The 18,230-nt window shown below is 39.1% G+C and overlaps 1 protein-coding gene across 2 annotated transcripts in view; it reads right to left on the bottom strand.

Moving 5' to 3' along the window:
• KCNK10 (potassium two pore domain channel subfamily K member 10) overlaps positions 1-18,230 on the bottom strand; it is a 71,230-nt gene that overhangs the window by 10,347 nt on the left and 42,653 nt on the right. For both annotated transcript variants that reach the window (XM_040559531.1, XM_040559532.1), the window contains one exon: positions 2,263-2,449. In XM_040559531.1, the coding sequence (XP_040415465.1) occupies positions 2,263-2,449 (187 nt within the window). The remainder of the gene's footprint in view (positions 1-2,262; positions 2,450-18,230) is intronic.

Raw genomic sequence — 18,230 nt, 5'->3', positions numbered from 1 at the left:
CAACCTCACTTTTGAGACTTCTAGACCTATCAACCTATCAACAAAGACTAAGTCCCCCGCCTGGGACATAGGCAGAGGAACGCATATTTCCTAATTTTCATTGTATGAGAGCTGGACACCAACCTGTACCTCCTTATCACAACAGAGAGCTTTTAGGATTTTCCTATATTAAGTTCCCCTGATGACACAGTTCAGTGTCTCCCCCTGAGCATTTTGCAATCTTAGATATTCTATAACTCTTTAATTTCACCCAGACTGAGCATGAGTGTGCATACAGTGACTGAACATCCCCATGAAAGCTCAGACATTTGAGCACTGGCAGGAACCCAAATATTGTTTTTGATGTTAATCTCTCCCCATCCACTGCATGAATCACTCTCTTTTTCCAGTCTTCAAGAGTGCAAAACAATGGTAGGTGGGGACAGCTGTTGCTATGGTACAATGAGGCTGTTCTGATCAAATGCATCCCTGCAGAAGCTCGCTATGAAGCAGATTGTCTAGGTCTGTCTTAAGTAGAAATCAGGCAATTGATTTCTGAAAAAGTATGAAAACACTTTTTTTCAGCCTATCAAATATTCTTTTTTTTTTTTTTCCAGACTATATCCATAATTGTATTTCCAACAGTACTACAAAAACTCTCCCAATTTGGCAAGAGTTGGGACACATTCTAGGTGGAATAAATCAGCATAGCTCCACTGATGCTGCTTTACGACATAGCATTTTCTCTTTGATGTTGAAGGGATCGAGATACAGAGAGAATAAAATGACAGAAAATAAAAGTGACAGACAATCTTTCTCAAAACCAACAATAAAATCAAAATCTCCTGGTGATCACCTGCCTTAAGCTCTTAATCATGAGACGATCTTTTAAGTTTTCTCATTCAGGGTACCCATTTGATTTTTGAAAAATCCTGGCCACTAGTAGCAGCCCAGCTGTGTATTAAATTCTCCCAGTCATGTTGAATATAGAACAATTTAAAATTTATTTTTTTAACTATATTATTAAAGAAAACATTACCAAAGTGCCACATGCTTAAGAAGAATATTGTTTATTATTTTTACTTCATACTGTGATACCACAAAGCCAGAATAGCAGTGAGCTTTTTACTTCACACTTAAGTGGTTAAAGTGGATCAAGTTCATACAATCACTTCTACTTCTGAATGCTTGTGAAATGCTTTTTACATATCTTGGGCTTTGTTTGTTCAGTGCCATTTTTTCCTCAATGTTTCACATCTTCTATACCACTATGTCAGAAAAAAAGGAGGATGAGAGTCTTGTCTACAAAAGACTTGTCTACAGCTCTTCAGCAAAGAAAACTTTACATATCTCCGTAGTTTCATTTGATGTTTTTAACTCTTTCATATTCCACTGATGTTATACGAAATAACAAAACAGTAGCATAATATGGCTCTTTGTAACATAGGCATCTTAATGCCTTTAACTAGGACCACTAACAGGAATGAGGAGTAGAGGTCATGCACTAATGGAAAAAGAAATTCCACTTATTTTAACCACCTTTTCCTTAGCAAAGCAGTAGAATGAAAAGAATGAAAAAATTCTCTCATCTCGCTAGCCAACAATCCTGACTTATTCTTTGGTGGTTGATAAGGATGGATATTTATAGCTCCAGCTAGTACTGTATTCATCATAGAGAGCAGCCTCCTAGCACCGAGATGCATACATACCCCATTAGTCCTTCCTTTCCTACATGAGTTTTCCTTAACAGGGCAGCTGCAATGTAGAAATTGTTGCCAAGGCTGGAGAACAAGATCCAGCCTCTGAAATGCTGCAGTTTCTGCAACAGAAGTTTTTAGCAGCCCACTACTGCATCAAACCAGACATTTCTCCGGCCTTATAGCTCAACCCTAACTTGTAAGAGCTTTGTCCATTCATCATTTTGGCTACTTGCTTCAGCAATCAGCCTCATATTGAGACCTAATGGACTAATACATATCCTGAATTCAATAGTAAAGTCATTTGACTTGTGCATAATTCATTGCACGATAAGGGATAATCAGGACTTCCCAGACTCCTGTTATCTACCCTGCTGAAAGCTTGCACTCTGCAGATGGAAAGGCACCTGGGTCTTAAATCAGCCTGGAGTCCTGCATGTTATTGCACAGGAACCCCAACAGAAACACCTGGCTTCGTTTCACTGGTTATAATATATTGTGAAAAGCCCCCTCTCCACACCAGAAAATAAATTGTAAGAGCCAAGGACCTCATGCACAGCACCTAGGCTCAAAGCCGCTCGCTCACCTGCTACAAAGTCACCAAAGCCAACTGTAGTCAGAGTGACAACCACAAAGTAAATGGACTCCAAGGCTGTCCATCCCTCGATGTGTTTGAAGATAACTGCAGGAATGGTCACAAAGACAATGCAGCCAGCCAGGATGAAGAGGATGGTAGAGATCACACGGATCTTTGTTTGGCTCACTTGTTTTTTCTAGAAAATGGAAATAACAAAAGAAAATAAAAATTGAGTATATTACTGGGACTGTATATCTTATGAATGGCAGACAAATCATGCTGGTGTAATCTTGTATTTCTGTTCCATCCATTTGTGAGCTTATTAGGTAGAACACAACCTTCCCTCTCACTGAAAACCCTCCATGGGAAATAGTGAACCTCTATGTCTGGCCACAGAAAAATGGTGATTCCCAGTTTCCATTCACTAGACAGTTACTAACCTACAAGAAATACACCCTGGAAAACCAGTCCTGAGCTTCAGAAAAGCTCAGTACACTCCATTTCGGGTTCAATATATAAGAAAAGGTGTATGTTCACACTGCCATACATATATGTAAGGCCACATTGCCTCACCAGCCCCAAGCATTCAACAAGGAAGACTGAGACTAACACAAAAATAAACCTTTCCTAAAAAAAAAAAAAAAAGAGAGAGAGAGAGAGAGAGAGATTTTATTATTTTATTTACTAATAATTCATGCTTTTTAGACTTTCCTTTGACTCAGGATTTACAGCTTTCATTCACAAATATGAAGGTTAAATCTTTTCAGAAATGGATAGCTATGCTATCAGTTCACTCCAGAACTACAGGGTTTATGTCAAATACTACATAACCTGAGGTAAAATTACATATGTAAATACATGCTGGAAAGCTCTTGAACAAATAGTATGCGCATTACTGGCTGCTATAAACCAAATACAAATACAAGCAGTGTAATTGCAACATTTTACACTCCTAGACCATATAAACTCTCACTTTATTTAGTATAAACTTGGATTTTGTTTCCAGTAATACTGATGCAAGCCTGGATATGCACAACTGACTCTGACAGATTTATTTCAGATTTCTATGCTGTACTCAAATGAACTTGCAATTCAATAGAGTTTCACAAGAAGCCTGGAAACTACTAGAAATGTTACTGTGCATTAATTGCAGTGGCAGTGTAAATTCTGTATTTATCCTGGAAACTGAATGTGGAGGTCACTGTAAGTCACATATTAGTTTTCCAAATCAAGCACCTTCCTTAACTCAGAAATGAGATTTCATTCCAGATTAGGACGTTGCCTAGACAGGAAATAAGAGGCTTCAGAAGTTATCTTTTTAATATACAAAAGGGATATTGCCTGAACTGGTTAATATCCAATCATTTTGTGAGCAGTATTGTTTCCACTAAAGCATTTCTTTTAGAGGTGCAATGTCAGATTACAGATCTGTCAGATTATTAGGCACTCACCTGACCTGGGATGCTCTGCGCTTAAAACTCAGGTAGCAGCATGAATGTACAGTATTTCAGAAAGTTTTAGTTTTGGAACTGTTTGAAATTATCTCTACTCTTAATTTTTTATTTTCTGTACATGTGCATTGTTTTCTGTGTCTTGCTGCATGGAAATAGTTAAATAGGATTAGTAATGCAATGCTATATGTAATATTAATTAAATACAAGGCATGGAAAAATTGTGTCGAAATACCAAGGAGTTAAACAACCCAAGAACATAAAAACTGACTTGATCTCTTATTTCCTCTTTTCCTGGGGAGTCATCTTGAGCAGTTTTCTAAAATGCAAAGAATGATCTAGCTTTCTTTAGAGTTATGGATGCACATTAACACTGGTAGGATTTCAGGCTTACTGTATATGTAGAGAAGGGAAAGCAACTGATCATAAAAATGTTATATGGTATCTTAGGTTGGCAAACTTGCTTTTTATCATGGAGGACAAGGATTTAACCAGGCTGTTTATTTACTAGTTTTGCCACAGTGACTTGTTCACTGCTAAGTGCTTCAGTTTCCCCATATGTAAAAGTGAAATGGCCAACACCTAGCTACAATGTAGGTAGGTACATGCAGTGCTGCACAGTACTGGAAATCCTTCAATAAAAAGTTCTTCGGAACTGCCGAGCACTACTAATAAAGAAAAATTTCCTTCCTTCAGTCCCCATATAGCAACAATAAAATGCATTTCAATATGTATTAGGACTGTCTTGTCTCAAGACAGAAAAGAGTGGAAGGAATGATGCACAAATCAGTACTAAAGGTTCAGGACATCTGCTTGTTCATGAGTGATGAATTCAGCCAAAGGTGACTCTTTGAAGGTGTTTTTTTTATTTTTTATTATTATTTTTGGGGGAAAGGGGGTAGGTTTTTTGTTTTGTTTTTTAAGTAAAGATGGTAACACTGTTAATGACAGAATCTGCAGAAAGGCCTAACTCATGGCTATTGTGCACCTCAGCCACTAGCACAAAAGCGGAGCAGCTGAGGATCTTTTCTCTTCTTTTCTCTTCTTATTCTTCCACTGGTACAAATGAATTCAGAAAGCAATGGTGAATAGTATTTTTAGAGCTAGTGAAAAGAGCACAAAAGCAAGACTCAGAAGCAGAATTACTTGCTGGACAATAACACATGATATTCGGGGTACAAGTGAAAAGGGGAGCTTCTTACATATAGGCGTGTGTTCTGGAGACATTCAGAGTATAAATGTTATAGAACCAAAAATGCTAAAGCACAAATGTTGTTATTCATGGAATATGTACATTGTAATAATCACATATAAAAAAGGGTTGGTTTGCATGTTTCTCCTGTGGATGGAATTGACCATGCTATTTCCCTACAAAGAACATCATGCTGTGCTGCACGTTTACTCAAGAATAAGGAAACGCAGCTTTTACATTCCATATATAGCTATATCAAATTAGACAAGATTAATCTAAGCCACTGCACTGTACCAACTCATTATTAAAAGAAATATATATATATATATATATTAAATATAAAGACACTGAAGGGTGAGAAATTGGAAGAGGTTCATACCTCAGACCTTTGAATTACTGAGTCTAAAAAATTAGGCTGGTACTTTCACTAGAAGAGAAAAAATAACAGAAGTTCAAAATAAGATCAATTCTGCTAAAGAAGCTTTTTTTTTTTTTTCCTCAGGGCAGTATATTTCATAGGTACAGCCATCTTACGCCTTTTTGATACATTTGTTCTTTTTCCAGACTGATGCTTTAATCACTATGGTATAGAACTGTTTTCCCACTCACTTGGTGTTCTCATGAACTCATGACTGTATTGACTAAATAGTAATCCAACTTTAACAAAAGGGAAAAGAACAGTTTGGCTCAGCATGGCCTAAAATGTACTAAAACAGGGCACTCCACAGAAATGGCATTCCTGCTTTCTTACAGCTGAGCTGAGCCCAGGTCTCTCGTGTTCTCTAACCGCTGAGCTGTTAAACAAAAGATGGCAATCACCTGGTACTGGGTCTGGCTAGGATGGAGTAAACCTTCCCCACAGCAGCCCATTCAGTGCTGTGCTCTGCACATGTAGCTAGAACATCCCTGAAATCACACCAGTGTTTTGTTTGTTGCTGAGCAATGCTGGCACAGCATCAAGATCCCACCCCAAACCTCCAAAGCCAGCAGGCTGGTGCTGGGCAAGAAGTGGGAAGGGGACATTGCCAGGGCAGCTGACCTAAACCAAGGAAAGGGATATTCCATGCCATATGGTGTCACACTCAGCAATAAAAGGTGGGAAAGGGAAGGAGAAGAGGGGGCTATCATTATGAAAATGTCTGTCCTCCTGAACAACAGCTACACGTATTGAGGCCCTGCTTCCCAAGATATAGCCAAACACTGCTCATTAATGGGAAGTAGAGAACAACTGTTTTCTATGTTTCTTTGCTTCCACATGACCCTTGCTTATTTTTTTTTCCCTTTAATTAGATTACCCTTATCTCAACCCATGAGCCCTTTTCTTTCTCATCATACTTCCTCCCTCTCTCCCTTTGAGGAGGGGAAGTGAGAGAGCAGATGTGGTGAAATTGAGCAGCCCAGCAGGGTGAAACCACCACACACCTGCAGATCAGGGTCAAACCACATGTCTATCTTGCACAGTCTTAGTTGGGGGCGGGGGGGGGGGGAGGGGGGGGAGGGAAAGTTCAGTCACTTAATCCTAGTTTGTTAAATCCAGTTTCTCAGCAGCACCTTCCTCAAGCACTGATATACATAGTTACTTCCAGGTACAGGATTGAATGTCATACACACCAAAACTTTCCTCAGAAGAGACCAGTTTTGGTTTTCCCATTCAGCATGCAGCTGTTATGGACCACAAGAACCTACCTATCCCCATGTACTAACACAGGGAAATTTGGCCTCTATGTGACTTTTGTGAATCTCACTCACAGAGCCAATCTGTTCAATTTGCAACCCCATGATAACTTGCATCAAATGTGTCTTTTAACATCAGATTGTGTCAGAAACATGTAGAGAACCAGTGAATTCTCTGAAGAAGGGACCGTGTTTTTGTACTTCATTAAGACTGCCCCTAGTTCAATTTAAGGAAAAAAAATATATAGACCTTTAGACTAGTAATGATACTGATAAGTTAGACATCATAAATAAAATTAGCTGTTCTTTCCCTTCATGGTGTCAGTTTATCATCATATGATCTAGAAGGAATTTCCACATCTCCCTCCTCCTACCTGGCCTTGTCTTACTATACAGGTCTCTGTAATAGTACTCCAAGTAGACTCTTCAAGTACTGCAGGTCATTGCAGCATAATAGGTCTATCTGTCAAAGAAACTTAGAAATATCCCATGTTCCCACAGCATATGAACTTCCAACAACCTTGCAGAACTTCCAACAACCTTGCAGAAAACATTTTTCCACCGACTTTACTAAAAAACAAGAATTGCATTTACAATTTTGACAGTGAAAGAACTTTGTTTTTTAGAAGTATTTGCAAATTGGAGCCAAACACTGAAGGACAAATAGCTGAGCAACTCCAGCCAGGCTAACACAACCTCTGAGCCCATTTCATGGCATACATACAGAGTTTTCTACAAGTGTCAAAATGAAACAGAGGTCTTTTTCTGGGAAAAGTAGTTAATCTCATAGTGGTTTACATTAAATGAAAACACTTTTGAAAGGGATGTTTTCTATTTTTTTGTTGCTGTTTTATCAACCAAGTTCTCTCTACATTTATGAAGCAGATGATTTGTGAGCCATTCATCAACTATAAACAAATTAGTGCTTGCTTATGAGAGAGTCTTCAATTTAAATCTAACTAGAGCAAATCTGAAAAAAATGATTAAGAAAGAAATCTAAGAAAAGAATGAAGAGTTTTCTATGATATAACAACCTATGAGGAGTCATCTCCATTTACTGATGAAGGTGCTGATTTTACTCTTAAGGTGATTAAGTGCTAAACAGGCAGCATCACAGAATCATAGGATATCCCAAGCTGGAAGGGACCCACAAGGATCATGAGTCCAACTCCTGGCTCCACACAGGACCACCCCTAAATCAGACTGTATGTCTGAGGGCGTTGTCCAAATGCTTCTTAACTCCAGCAGGCTCGGTGCAGTGCCCACTTCCCTGGGGAGCCTGTTCTTGTGCCTGACCACCCTCTGGGTGCAGAACCTTTCCCTAACACCCAGCCTGACCCTCCCCTGTCCCAGCTCCATGCTGTTCCCTCGGGTCCTGTCGCTGTCCCCAGAGAGCAGAGCTCAGCGCCTGCCCCTCCGCTCCCCTCGTGAGGGGGCTGCAGGCCGCCATGAGGCCTCCCCTCAGTCTCCAGTTCTCTAAGCTGCACAAACCCAGTGATCTCAACCACATTTCATAGGCCTCCAGATCCTTTATTATCTTTGTCGCCCTCCTTTGGACACACCCTAATACTTCTATGTCCTTCTTACATTGTGGCACCCAAAACTGCACACAGTGCTTGAGGTGAGGCCACACCAATGGAGAGTAGAGTGGGACAATCACCGCATAGGACATCATATTGTTCATATTAATTCAAACAACTACTGTCAGCCTGCTTTAGTGTCAAGAGGGTGAGGACAGATATTCTCATGGAGAGATCCTTATTAGTAGAAATTAGTTCTTCGGCATTTTTTCCATCAACAACTGTTACCTTGTCTTTTCCTTGTTTTCTTTTACATACACTGGGGTCTTACCAATTTTGGTCTTATCTAATAACTTCAGAAGTTAAGAGAAAAGCATTTTTTTTTCTCTCTTTTTTTTTTTTTATGTCTCTGGTCCCAGATCTATGCTGATGAACCGGATTCTTTCATGGCTACTGCCCTTTTCAGGTGAATTTCAGTTACAAATTTTCTGACCTGACCACTGACAACAAAAGGAGCAACATAAGAACTAGGTTCTTAAGTTCCCAAGCTGAGGCCACTGAGATGACACAAATTCCTTCAAAAAGGAGTAGATTTTTTTCCAAGTAGAAGACATTAAGCATGGGATCAAAAGATACTACAGTCAGTTTTCAGACCAGACTAAATGCTAAATATATGGAACATTACACCATATTTCCAACATGCTTGTTCCAAGGTTTTGTAGTGTCGCCTCTCATTTCATAGAAACTAGACCAATATACAGCACTACTCAAGCAAAAACATCGCTGGAACATTTGCTGCCTTACAGTGAGTTCATATGGTTCCTCTGTCTTCCAAAGATTTTCTTTTCTGAATTCCTGACAAATATCCCCAGGACTTCAAGCAAGTTGTTTACCTTTTTGGCTAGTTGACCAGTGTCATATTTTTAGTGCTAATATACTGTGCCTTCACGGAACATGCTGTCCTCATCTCTGCACAAGGCTCTGTATTTTGGAACACTCCTCCAAAGAAAACATATTTCTTTAACACGTCTTTTGTCCCCTTTGCCTACTCCTAACTTTATGCCCTCTCCCATGCTGCCAGCTATTCTTGGAACAGATTCTCTCTTCCTGTGCTCAAATTAAGCAGCTCATCTTCTAAATCACTTCCTCTAGATCAAAATATTTTAACAAAGGGAAAACCAGTCTTTGTACTCAAAGCATAAAAGAGAATATCAGATATATCGATCCTATTTTTTCCTCTGCCACAAACAGAGGAATACCTAAGTATGTCCATAGTAAAAACATTTTTGGCAGGCTAGTACAGACAGCGCCTATAGTTATGGGTTCACACTGCTTGCCTTTCAGATCAGTAAAATGTAAGCCAGCCCAGATCCAGAGCCTGGCACAAACCGCAGTAAGGTGAGTAGCCCATCTCGGCAGGCTATTCTGAAAGACTGGAACAACACTGGACTCACAGAGCTCCTCTGTGGTGAGCAGTATAGCCATATCAACATCACTGCTGCCTACACCTGTTGTTGTGTATTTCTCTCTAACTTGTCCTGGCTCCTTCACATTCAAAATGAGACTGAAAGTAAATTTGTTTTCAGTATCACTTGTATACACATAACATCTAAGAACAACATACCAAATTTTTTGTTCCTGACTTCACTGTGCGGCAAAGTTACTCTTGCAGTGTGTGATAACATTGGATCATAGAATCATAGAATGGTTTGTGTTGGAAGTGACCTTAAAGATCATCCAGTTCCAACACCTTGTTCGTCCATCGTTCCCCCCCCACATCATGGGCAGGGACACCTTACACTAGACCAGGTTGCTCAAAGTCCCATCCAACCTGGCCTTGAAAGACCTTGAAAGAACACTTTTCTCTGGCAACCCGTTCTAGCACCTCACTGCCCTCACAGTAAAGAATTTGTTCTGAATACCTAATCTAAAACTACCATCTTTTAGTTTAAAGCCATTACTCCTTGGCCTATCACTGCACCCCCTGATAAAGAGACCCTCTCCAGATTTCTTGTAGGCTCCCTTTAAGTGCTGCAAGGCTGCAATGAGTTCTCTCTGGAGCCTTCTCTTCTCCCGGCTGAACAACTCCAACTCTCTCAGCCTTTATGAAGATAGGAGAGGTGCTCCAGCCCTCTGATCGCCCTCATAGCCTCAACTTAGTAATTATTTACGTTATTTGGCAATAAATTAATTTAAATTTCCCAAGTTGAGTATGTTTTGAGTACTTGGTAAGTGATTTGGCTGTATTTATTTTAATCCAGATTTTTTTCCCTCTTGTTTTGCCTGTTTTTTCCTCTGGGGGGGAGGGAGCAAGGGAGAGAGCAGCTGCATGAGCAGCCAGGGCCAACTCACCACACCAAAGAAGGCAATGCCCTCTGAAAGCCTACAAGCAGAATTCCAGTAAGATATCTGAAATATAGATATGACATTTCAGACACCTCCATGTGTTAAGAACAGTGGTTTGAGCCATTCCACTAGAGACAGGCTTCCCTCACTCTGCCAAAGCAGCTCTCTTGGTGTCTCTGTGCTATTTTAATTCTTTTTTTTTTTTACGAAGAACACTGCTATTGCTGCAAAAGAAGATGCAAAATCCATCCCCTATTTCTTAAGTGTAGTAAGTAGCATAGGGCAGATGGATATAAAAAGCTGTAAGCACTCCCGTTTGTTACTAAGCTTGGTAGAGACAATCCTGAATATGTGCAAGGCACAGGTCAGGGAAAAGAAGGATTTATTCTTTACATAGCTTTTTTCCCCATAAAACCACACTTGTACAGGGTGTTTGCCTAGACCCAGATGGAATATGCAACAAGCTTCTCACACGGCAACAGCTTTCTCAAATGTTATTTTTATAAACTGCTAGGCATGGTTCTTGCTGTAATCATAATGTGAGTACTGATATAGTGTTATGAAAATAACAAAACACTGGTATGGAAATTTTCTAGGCTTGATATATCCCTTTTAAATCTTCAAGCGCAGATAGGACTTTCTTATATGAACCAACTAATTTCATCAAGTTGCTCATTGTGCTACTGAAGAAACAAAAATAACAATATTAAGCCCAAACCTCTGTTCTGGCTGAGCTGTATTCAGGACAAGAAAAAATAAACATGGGAAAAGAGGGATCGACTCTCTATATACTTTTCCCAGACACTGGAGCAGACAGAGTACAACAGAGATTCATGGCACAGACTTAAGCAAATTCAAAGGATGCATTCAGAGGTTAAATTTGGAATATATTGCTCCTTTCCTCCTTCATTCCCTAAACTCTCTTTTGAGTTATACCTATCTTCTCCTCTTCCAGGGAGGAAGAATGGGTTAATAACGGTTGCTGTGCAACCTTCCCTTTACCTGAAAGGATTCTACGTTGCCAGTCCTGGTAACCCTTTATTTTGATTATTGCTGAGTCAACACTTTCATCTTGTTCATCAGTGCAATTCAGAGGAAAAAATAAAATGCAGTTATGAAGAAGCAAAGAAAAGTGCCACATAACAGCAAAGCTACATTTATTAGTATATGCTGAGTCTAATCAATAAATGCTCTGAGACAGAGAAAAACAATTATTGTAGCTAGATCAATGAGAGATCTAGTTATCTATAGCATGATGTGGCCAATTGCAAAGACTTAGCAAGAAACTGAAAATCGTTGTTAGAATTATCTCCTCTTTGCAGGATGGAGAAAGTCAACATTTCTTTTGCTAGTTCTGCTTGGGCTTTGACTTTTTGCTCTGTCATGTTTTGGTATTATTTTCTTCCTCTCTAGTGGAACAAAACATCCAGATTCCTTCAAGCTGTTGAGTATTCAGAACATTGTCTCCATGCCACAACTCTCTCCCTGTCCCTCCCAGCTTTCTTCAACATTTTGCAGGAGCTGCCACTGCTGCCTGCTTAGAGTTCATATTCCAAGGTAAAAGGAGGACAGGGAGCACTGTTGAAAGGAAAGGGTTGGCACGGGGAGAAGAAGGCCTCAAATACTTAGTCCCATGGCTCAAAACATTTCCTATTGCCACAGGGACATATGCATATAACACAGGAATATATGGGCATGTAAATTACGTTAGAGTGGTTAATATGATAGCTTGACAGTCCTGAAAGCTGAAGATAGAATACATAAAGCAACATCACACTACATTTGCCATCTTCATACAGCCTGTATGCTCCTTGAAGGAGCATCTCCAGTGAGAAAGTAGCACAGCCCTCATGCCTCAGATGAGTTACTATGTACAGGTACCCACACGAAATAAATCCTACCAATTACCCTTCAAGAGCCATCACCACTCTCACACTCAGTCTTTGATACTTCCCCCAAGGTTACCCACAGGAGTTTTGGAGGATATTTTGAAGAATAGTAACTAGAATGCTCTTCTATGTATATGTCAGTGTGGGATCAACAATCACTGTATTATTAGTGATTTTGAGCTTTAGTTGCATTTCTGTCTTGCTTTTCCTTTGGACATAAGTCAGATTTTCAGAGATGTCAAAACCAGCATCAAAACCCTGGAACATAGGATTTGGCACTTTTGCACTGCGCTGTTAACACAGAAAAGTTTCCCCAGCAATATGACCAAAACTTGAAGTAAACAACATAGGGAGGATATTCACCAGTAGTGCTTAGGAAACACTTTAACTTTCAAGTCATTGTTTTAAAAGTTCACGTTTTATTTGGCATTAATCAGCAGCTTCTATTGAAGTATCTCATTTTTTTAAGCCTAACACAGATTATTCAAGAAACCCCAGCTGTTCAGTATACTCTTAATCATGCTTTCAGCTCCTGCTGTCTTGTGTTTCATGAAGGAGAATTGTTTGAGATTAATGGGGTTTATTTAAAGTGCTCTTCAATGGAATTAAAAGTTATGTGACTAATACTAATTTTAGCAGGAGGCAGGCATGTGTAATTTTACCCTTTAGAATAGTGGTTCCTAGCTATTTCAAACCATAAAGGATTATTTAACTCCCTTCCTAAAGAAGAAATTAGTGATTCAGGCTCTGTATGGAAATGCATCTCCTTGCTACTGCTTATCCTTAGGTCACTCTGAATACTGAACTGGTTTCAAACCAAATGAGAGTTGGCAAGCACGAGGCTTTGATACAGAGAAAGTAATTGTGCTAATCTTTTTTCACTGAAAAACAAAAACAAAACAAACAAACAAAAAAGAAGTACACAGAGGGAACAATAGGTGGCAGAAAGACAGAAATCATATTCTGGGGAAAATCCTTGACGTACATGATAATTAGCCTATGTAAAAATTATCAGTGAAAAAAAAAAAAAAAAAAAACATTTCCTGAAAACGTAACTTCAACAATACTTCATCATGTTTATGTTCTTCTTTAAGGATGATAAAACATCATTCATATGTTTGGAAACCCTTCTACTCAGGCACAATAGCATCAATTGCTAAATAACTCTCTTATCTTGCACTTAAATCAGTTTTCTAGCCGTTAATTGCCACCTATACCTGTCTTTGGTTTATTAATGTATTTTCTGTAAACAATCAAATATGCTAAAACGTGAGGCTCCACAAAAAGGTAAAATAAAGAAAGGATCTTCGGTTCATTTACTACACTAGCTACAGCCTATCTACAACCAGAAAGCAACATAACAAAAATTGCTTCCTAAACGAAAAATGTGTTATTATGATTTATTGTAATATAGACAGATACCCAGATACCCAACAGCAATAAATAAAAGCTTTGTATTAATCATGGATTCCTCATTTGTTTTTGTAGAAGATACTGTTTTAAGAGATGTAAAATATTAGGGGCATTGCAGTTCAGTGACAAAAGCATGACTTCAGTAAGAAGAAATATTGAAAGTTTGAACCTCTAATAATTTTAAAAAATGAAAAAAAAATAATTAAAAGATATTAAAAGGCCTCAAGTAAGCAGGCAAAGCAGTACAAGATTTCCCCTGGAGTGCCCTGTATCCTGTGATCTATATCTCTAAGCTACATTGCTCTGTGTTTAGCACTTAGAGAAAGAAGTGTTACAGCAATACCAGTGATAACTACTTTGGGGAATAAACTTCAATGTATATTGGGTTTCAGTTTTGGTGCATTGAGCTGGGTTGAGATTCCCAGATAACGTTATACTTTAGATTTAAGCTAGTTATAAAGCCTTATTTTAGAATAGTCTTTCCTCCATTTATACTATCATCTATTCAGAGAGACTGATTTGACTCGAAAATCAGAACATTTAATATCTCTTCCTGAGAGATAATAAACATAATAAACAATAAATAACATGTTCTTCCTTCTTAGAACTTCTGACTTCTCTCACTAGCAACCCAGGTATGTCCTTTCAACTACCACCAGGTTCAACACCTCCTGGGGCTCTCCTCAGACTTCAACACCTTCATGATCCTCTCTTTGAAGTTGCCTCAGGCTGATGTATTTTTCTCAAGCCCTATAGGCCTAACAGACCAAAAGGTAGTCAAAGAGGTTTAAGAGGCCTTCCAAAGATGTCAAGATCTATACCTAACTGTTCAGTATTATATTAACCCTTAAACTGGATTAATTTTGCAAGAGGTTATTGACTTGCAGGATTAAATTAAGATGTGCTCCATGATCAGCCCCAGTAAGCTTTAGGCTCTAAACTTGGCAAAGAAGTGATCTGGATAAGAACAAACCAGCAAAAGGTTTGCTTCACTTATTTTATTTTCCCTGAAGCAGATTAGCTATAAGCATCACTAACTGAATTAAATACCCAATTTGAGGAGATAAAATATCAAAAGCTGGTACTCCAAGTCTTGGATCCACAGATTTTGTCATGAATTTTTGTTTCTTAGCATACTTTATCAGCGCTGTGCAGAAAAGATACATATAGCAGAGTGGGAAAGTGAATTAAAGAGTAAAAACAACATATTAAAGGTTATACCACAAGTCAATGACTAAACCTAAAATAGAATCCAGAGACAAATTTGGCTCTGGTGAATGGAGAGTCATTGAATGAAGAAGTCACAGCCTGCACCATTTCACCCATAGTATTATTGTTTGGCAATATCTTGTATTGAATGTATAGTCCTTGTATCGAGGACTACTAAAGCAGGTAATTTTCAAAAGCAAAATTAAAACTTCCTGCCATCTTTCCATACCCATAATTAAAGCACCGGTTGGAAACATAAAAGATGTGGCCTGAACGTTCTCAAGGGGAAAGGTATTTCAGAGACAGACATTGTAAATTTACCACTGCTGCCTTTCATCCCCCAGTTCAACATTGTGAGAGTCAACAGTCACACTTCTGCCATTGCTGGGCGTACTACAGTAAAGTGTCCAGATGGCCCTGGGTCTGGACTGCTTCACAACCAAGAAAACTAATTAGAAGAACAACTCTTTTTAAGAAGGGCATTGAAGGAATCCAGGCAGGAAGGAGCATAAAGAGAAATACATTTGTCAAGTACAGAGAGACTAACAGTCTTCTTTATAACTAGTTACCGATGAACTAGAAGTGAATGTACCCAGAGTGTGTTCCAAACTAGAGCACTCATCTTGACAATGAAGTCCTGGATTTCAGAAGTGCTCATGTATTTTAACTGAAACAGTTGTCAGACTGTTTACTAAAAGAAGACTTGAAACATGCCTCCTCAACATGTTCTATTGTTTTCTGCACAGTGAAATTCCTTTTCAAGAGAAAGGAGTGAAGAGTACATCCATCAAAAGTGGTTCACAATCCACTCCAGTGTGGTGGAAGATAGACTGTTTGAATTTTCATAGGCTGGAAAAGTTGTGCTGAGGTCTCATTTCCCTGAGGACAGCATATAAGACATAAGGTGTTACAGACAAAAGATTCCGAAGAGTAACTTCTCTTCCTTAAAGTTTTTGTTACCAAGTTCATATGAAACGTTATTCTTGCCAGTGAAAGGGAATTAAAATGGAAGCGTACCACGCACTCCGTACATTGCTGGACTAAACACATGGTTTGAGGTAGTCGCTTTCAGAGCACTCATCTGCTAAGGATGGCTGCAAAGCCAATCTCAGCTTATGGCAAGATAAAAGAGCAAGAGCCTGTCCATCTTGTATATCAGCATCCAGCAAAGTCACCATATTATGGGAGTCCATAACAGGAAGTCTTGCTTTAAAGTGGTGAAGAAACTAAAGTAGTCTCAGCCCTCATTTTATCCTATTACCTCGATGGTCGCAGGACTATGCTGAGGAAGGAGTCTCCTGTGAGGAAATGGTGCAATGGTGCTTCCTTCCTACTCTCTGCCCATCCCAAGGTAAAAACTGCAGGGAAGAGCCTAACAGCAGTGCCACGCTAGGAGGAGCAGAAAGATTAACAAAGAAGAAACAGATGGATAGTCAAAGTACACCTGGAATTATGAGGGAAGCTTTCCCCTGTCATGTAGCAATTGGCTGTTTGCTCCTACTTCCCCATTCTTCTAGCAGTATCTTCACATCAGCTTCGCTGAATTCCTATCATCCCTAAACACTTCTTCAAACTCCTCAGCCTCACTTCTTTTTTAATTGCCATCTAGCTTCTTCCCTCTAAAACTTTCCATCTCACAACCAACCTGCCATTTGCTATCACATTTCCTCTGCCTATATATTTTCCTGTCCATTTAAAAACACTGTTTATAAATCACTGTTACCTCAGAGTCTTTGTGCAGAGTCCCTGTTCTTGGCTGGCTTCTATGGTATCAAAGTGGTAATAACCAATAATAGAATGTAATTAGATCTACTGTATTTATTGTAACAATGAGAAATCCTTACTAAATTATGAAAACATAGAATCTGGTGGCTGATTTTTGATGTTCCTCAGACATTTTGGTTTTGGGGAAATGACCTGGGAGACTGTTAGACTAAACTCTGAACACTGGAATTTCTGCTTATAAATCTTGTACCATATTGGAACAAGATTGTGTACGTGCACCACTAGGCTGACTTTCATGTCCCCTCCTGACAGTTCTGTCCAGAGACAGAATACCAGCAGATGGCAGATTGATCATTGCTCTGGCCTGTTCCCTTGTGGAAGTTCTTGAATGCGATAAAAACAATTAAAATAAAATAAAATAAAAAGTAGATTTTTTCCTTACAGAAAATAACAGTAAATAACACTATATTAAAAACAAGAAGATAAAAAGATGTTAATATCCTTGGTGGGTTTTTAGCAGTTGTAGTAAAAGCACACTGATGTTGGCTAGTAAGGATATGAAATAAAACTTAAAATAAAAGAGATTATGTTGATTTCCGGTATAATATGATCAGATATCAGGAAGTAGAGATGAAACTTTTCCATCATTTTTCTAGTAACTTAATCTGCTCAGAAATGCAGGTGTCAGGTTTTAGGGACCAAGTCTGAGTGCAGGCCATTCAGCATCATATATTTGTAACTATGAATAGGCTCCTACTAGCGAACATATCACCAAGTTTACAACACATGTAGCTATTAACTATGTGCCAAATTTTGAATTCAGTAACAACAATCGCAAATCCAGAGTGATTTCCCTGTTTTCCTGGGAGAAGCTGTGATCTGAATTTGAATTTCTGGCTTCGGGAACAGTACCATCTGAAAGTTTGATACAGCTGCTAAAAAATGCTAAGAACTAGCGCTGGTGTGGGGCTGCAAGAGGCAGAGCACAGGGTGGTTGCTGCCTCACAGGGAGCAGACAGGGTCTCTGGACTATGGCATTACACTAGTGAAGGAGAAGTTAAGGTGGTACTTCAAGGAAACCTCTTAGATTCATTGGACCAGCAAGCTTTACTGAGACCTCACCACATTGGCATCAGGTATAACGCTACAGGTTTAATGTGACTCAAGGGAAAGAATGGGAGGGAAGAGAGGGGGGTGAAACAAGCAAGGGCACAGATAATAGAGAAAATGGATGGGCAGAGAAGAGACAAAGAAAAAAGAATATTTTTAAGTTTTCCTCCTCTGCACAGTTACTATCCTGTGCAAAGTTTCTTTCCCTAGACATGTTTTGCATTCATTCTCAGATGAGGAATTTGTAAAAAATAATCCTGTCACTGTCACAGTAACAAAAGAGATCACAGCAGCCAAAAATCTCTAAAAACAATTCGAAGCTCTAAAGGATAGAGTAGCTAGGATCTATCCAACAAGGCAAACAAAGTTTTGGGTTTTGGAAAGGTAGAGCTTTAGAAGTTGCTAAAAGGCAGCTTTCCACCAGCTCAACGGGACTTCTCTTATTCCT

Source organism: Cygnus olor, chromosome 5, assembly GCF_009769625.2.
Source record: "Cygnus olor isolate bCygOlo1 chromosome 5, bCygOlo1.pri.v2, whole genome shotgun sequence".
NCBI classification, from domain to species: domain Eukaryota; kingdom Metazoa; phylum Chordata; class Aves; order Anseriformes; family Anatidae; genus Cygnus; species Cygnus olor.
The sequence above is the reverse complement of the archived record's forward strand: the minus strand, read 5'-3'. Positions and strand labels throughout refer to the sequence as shown.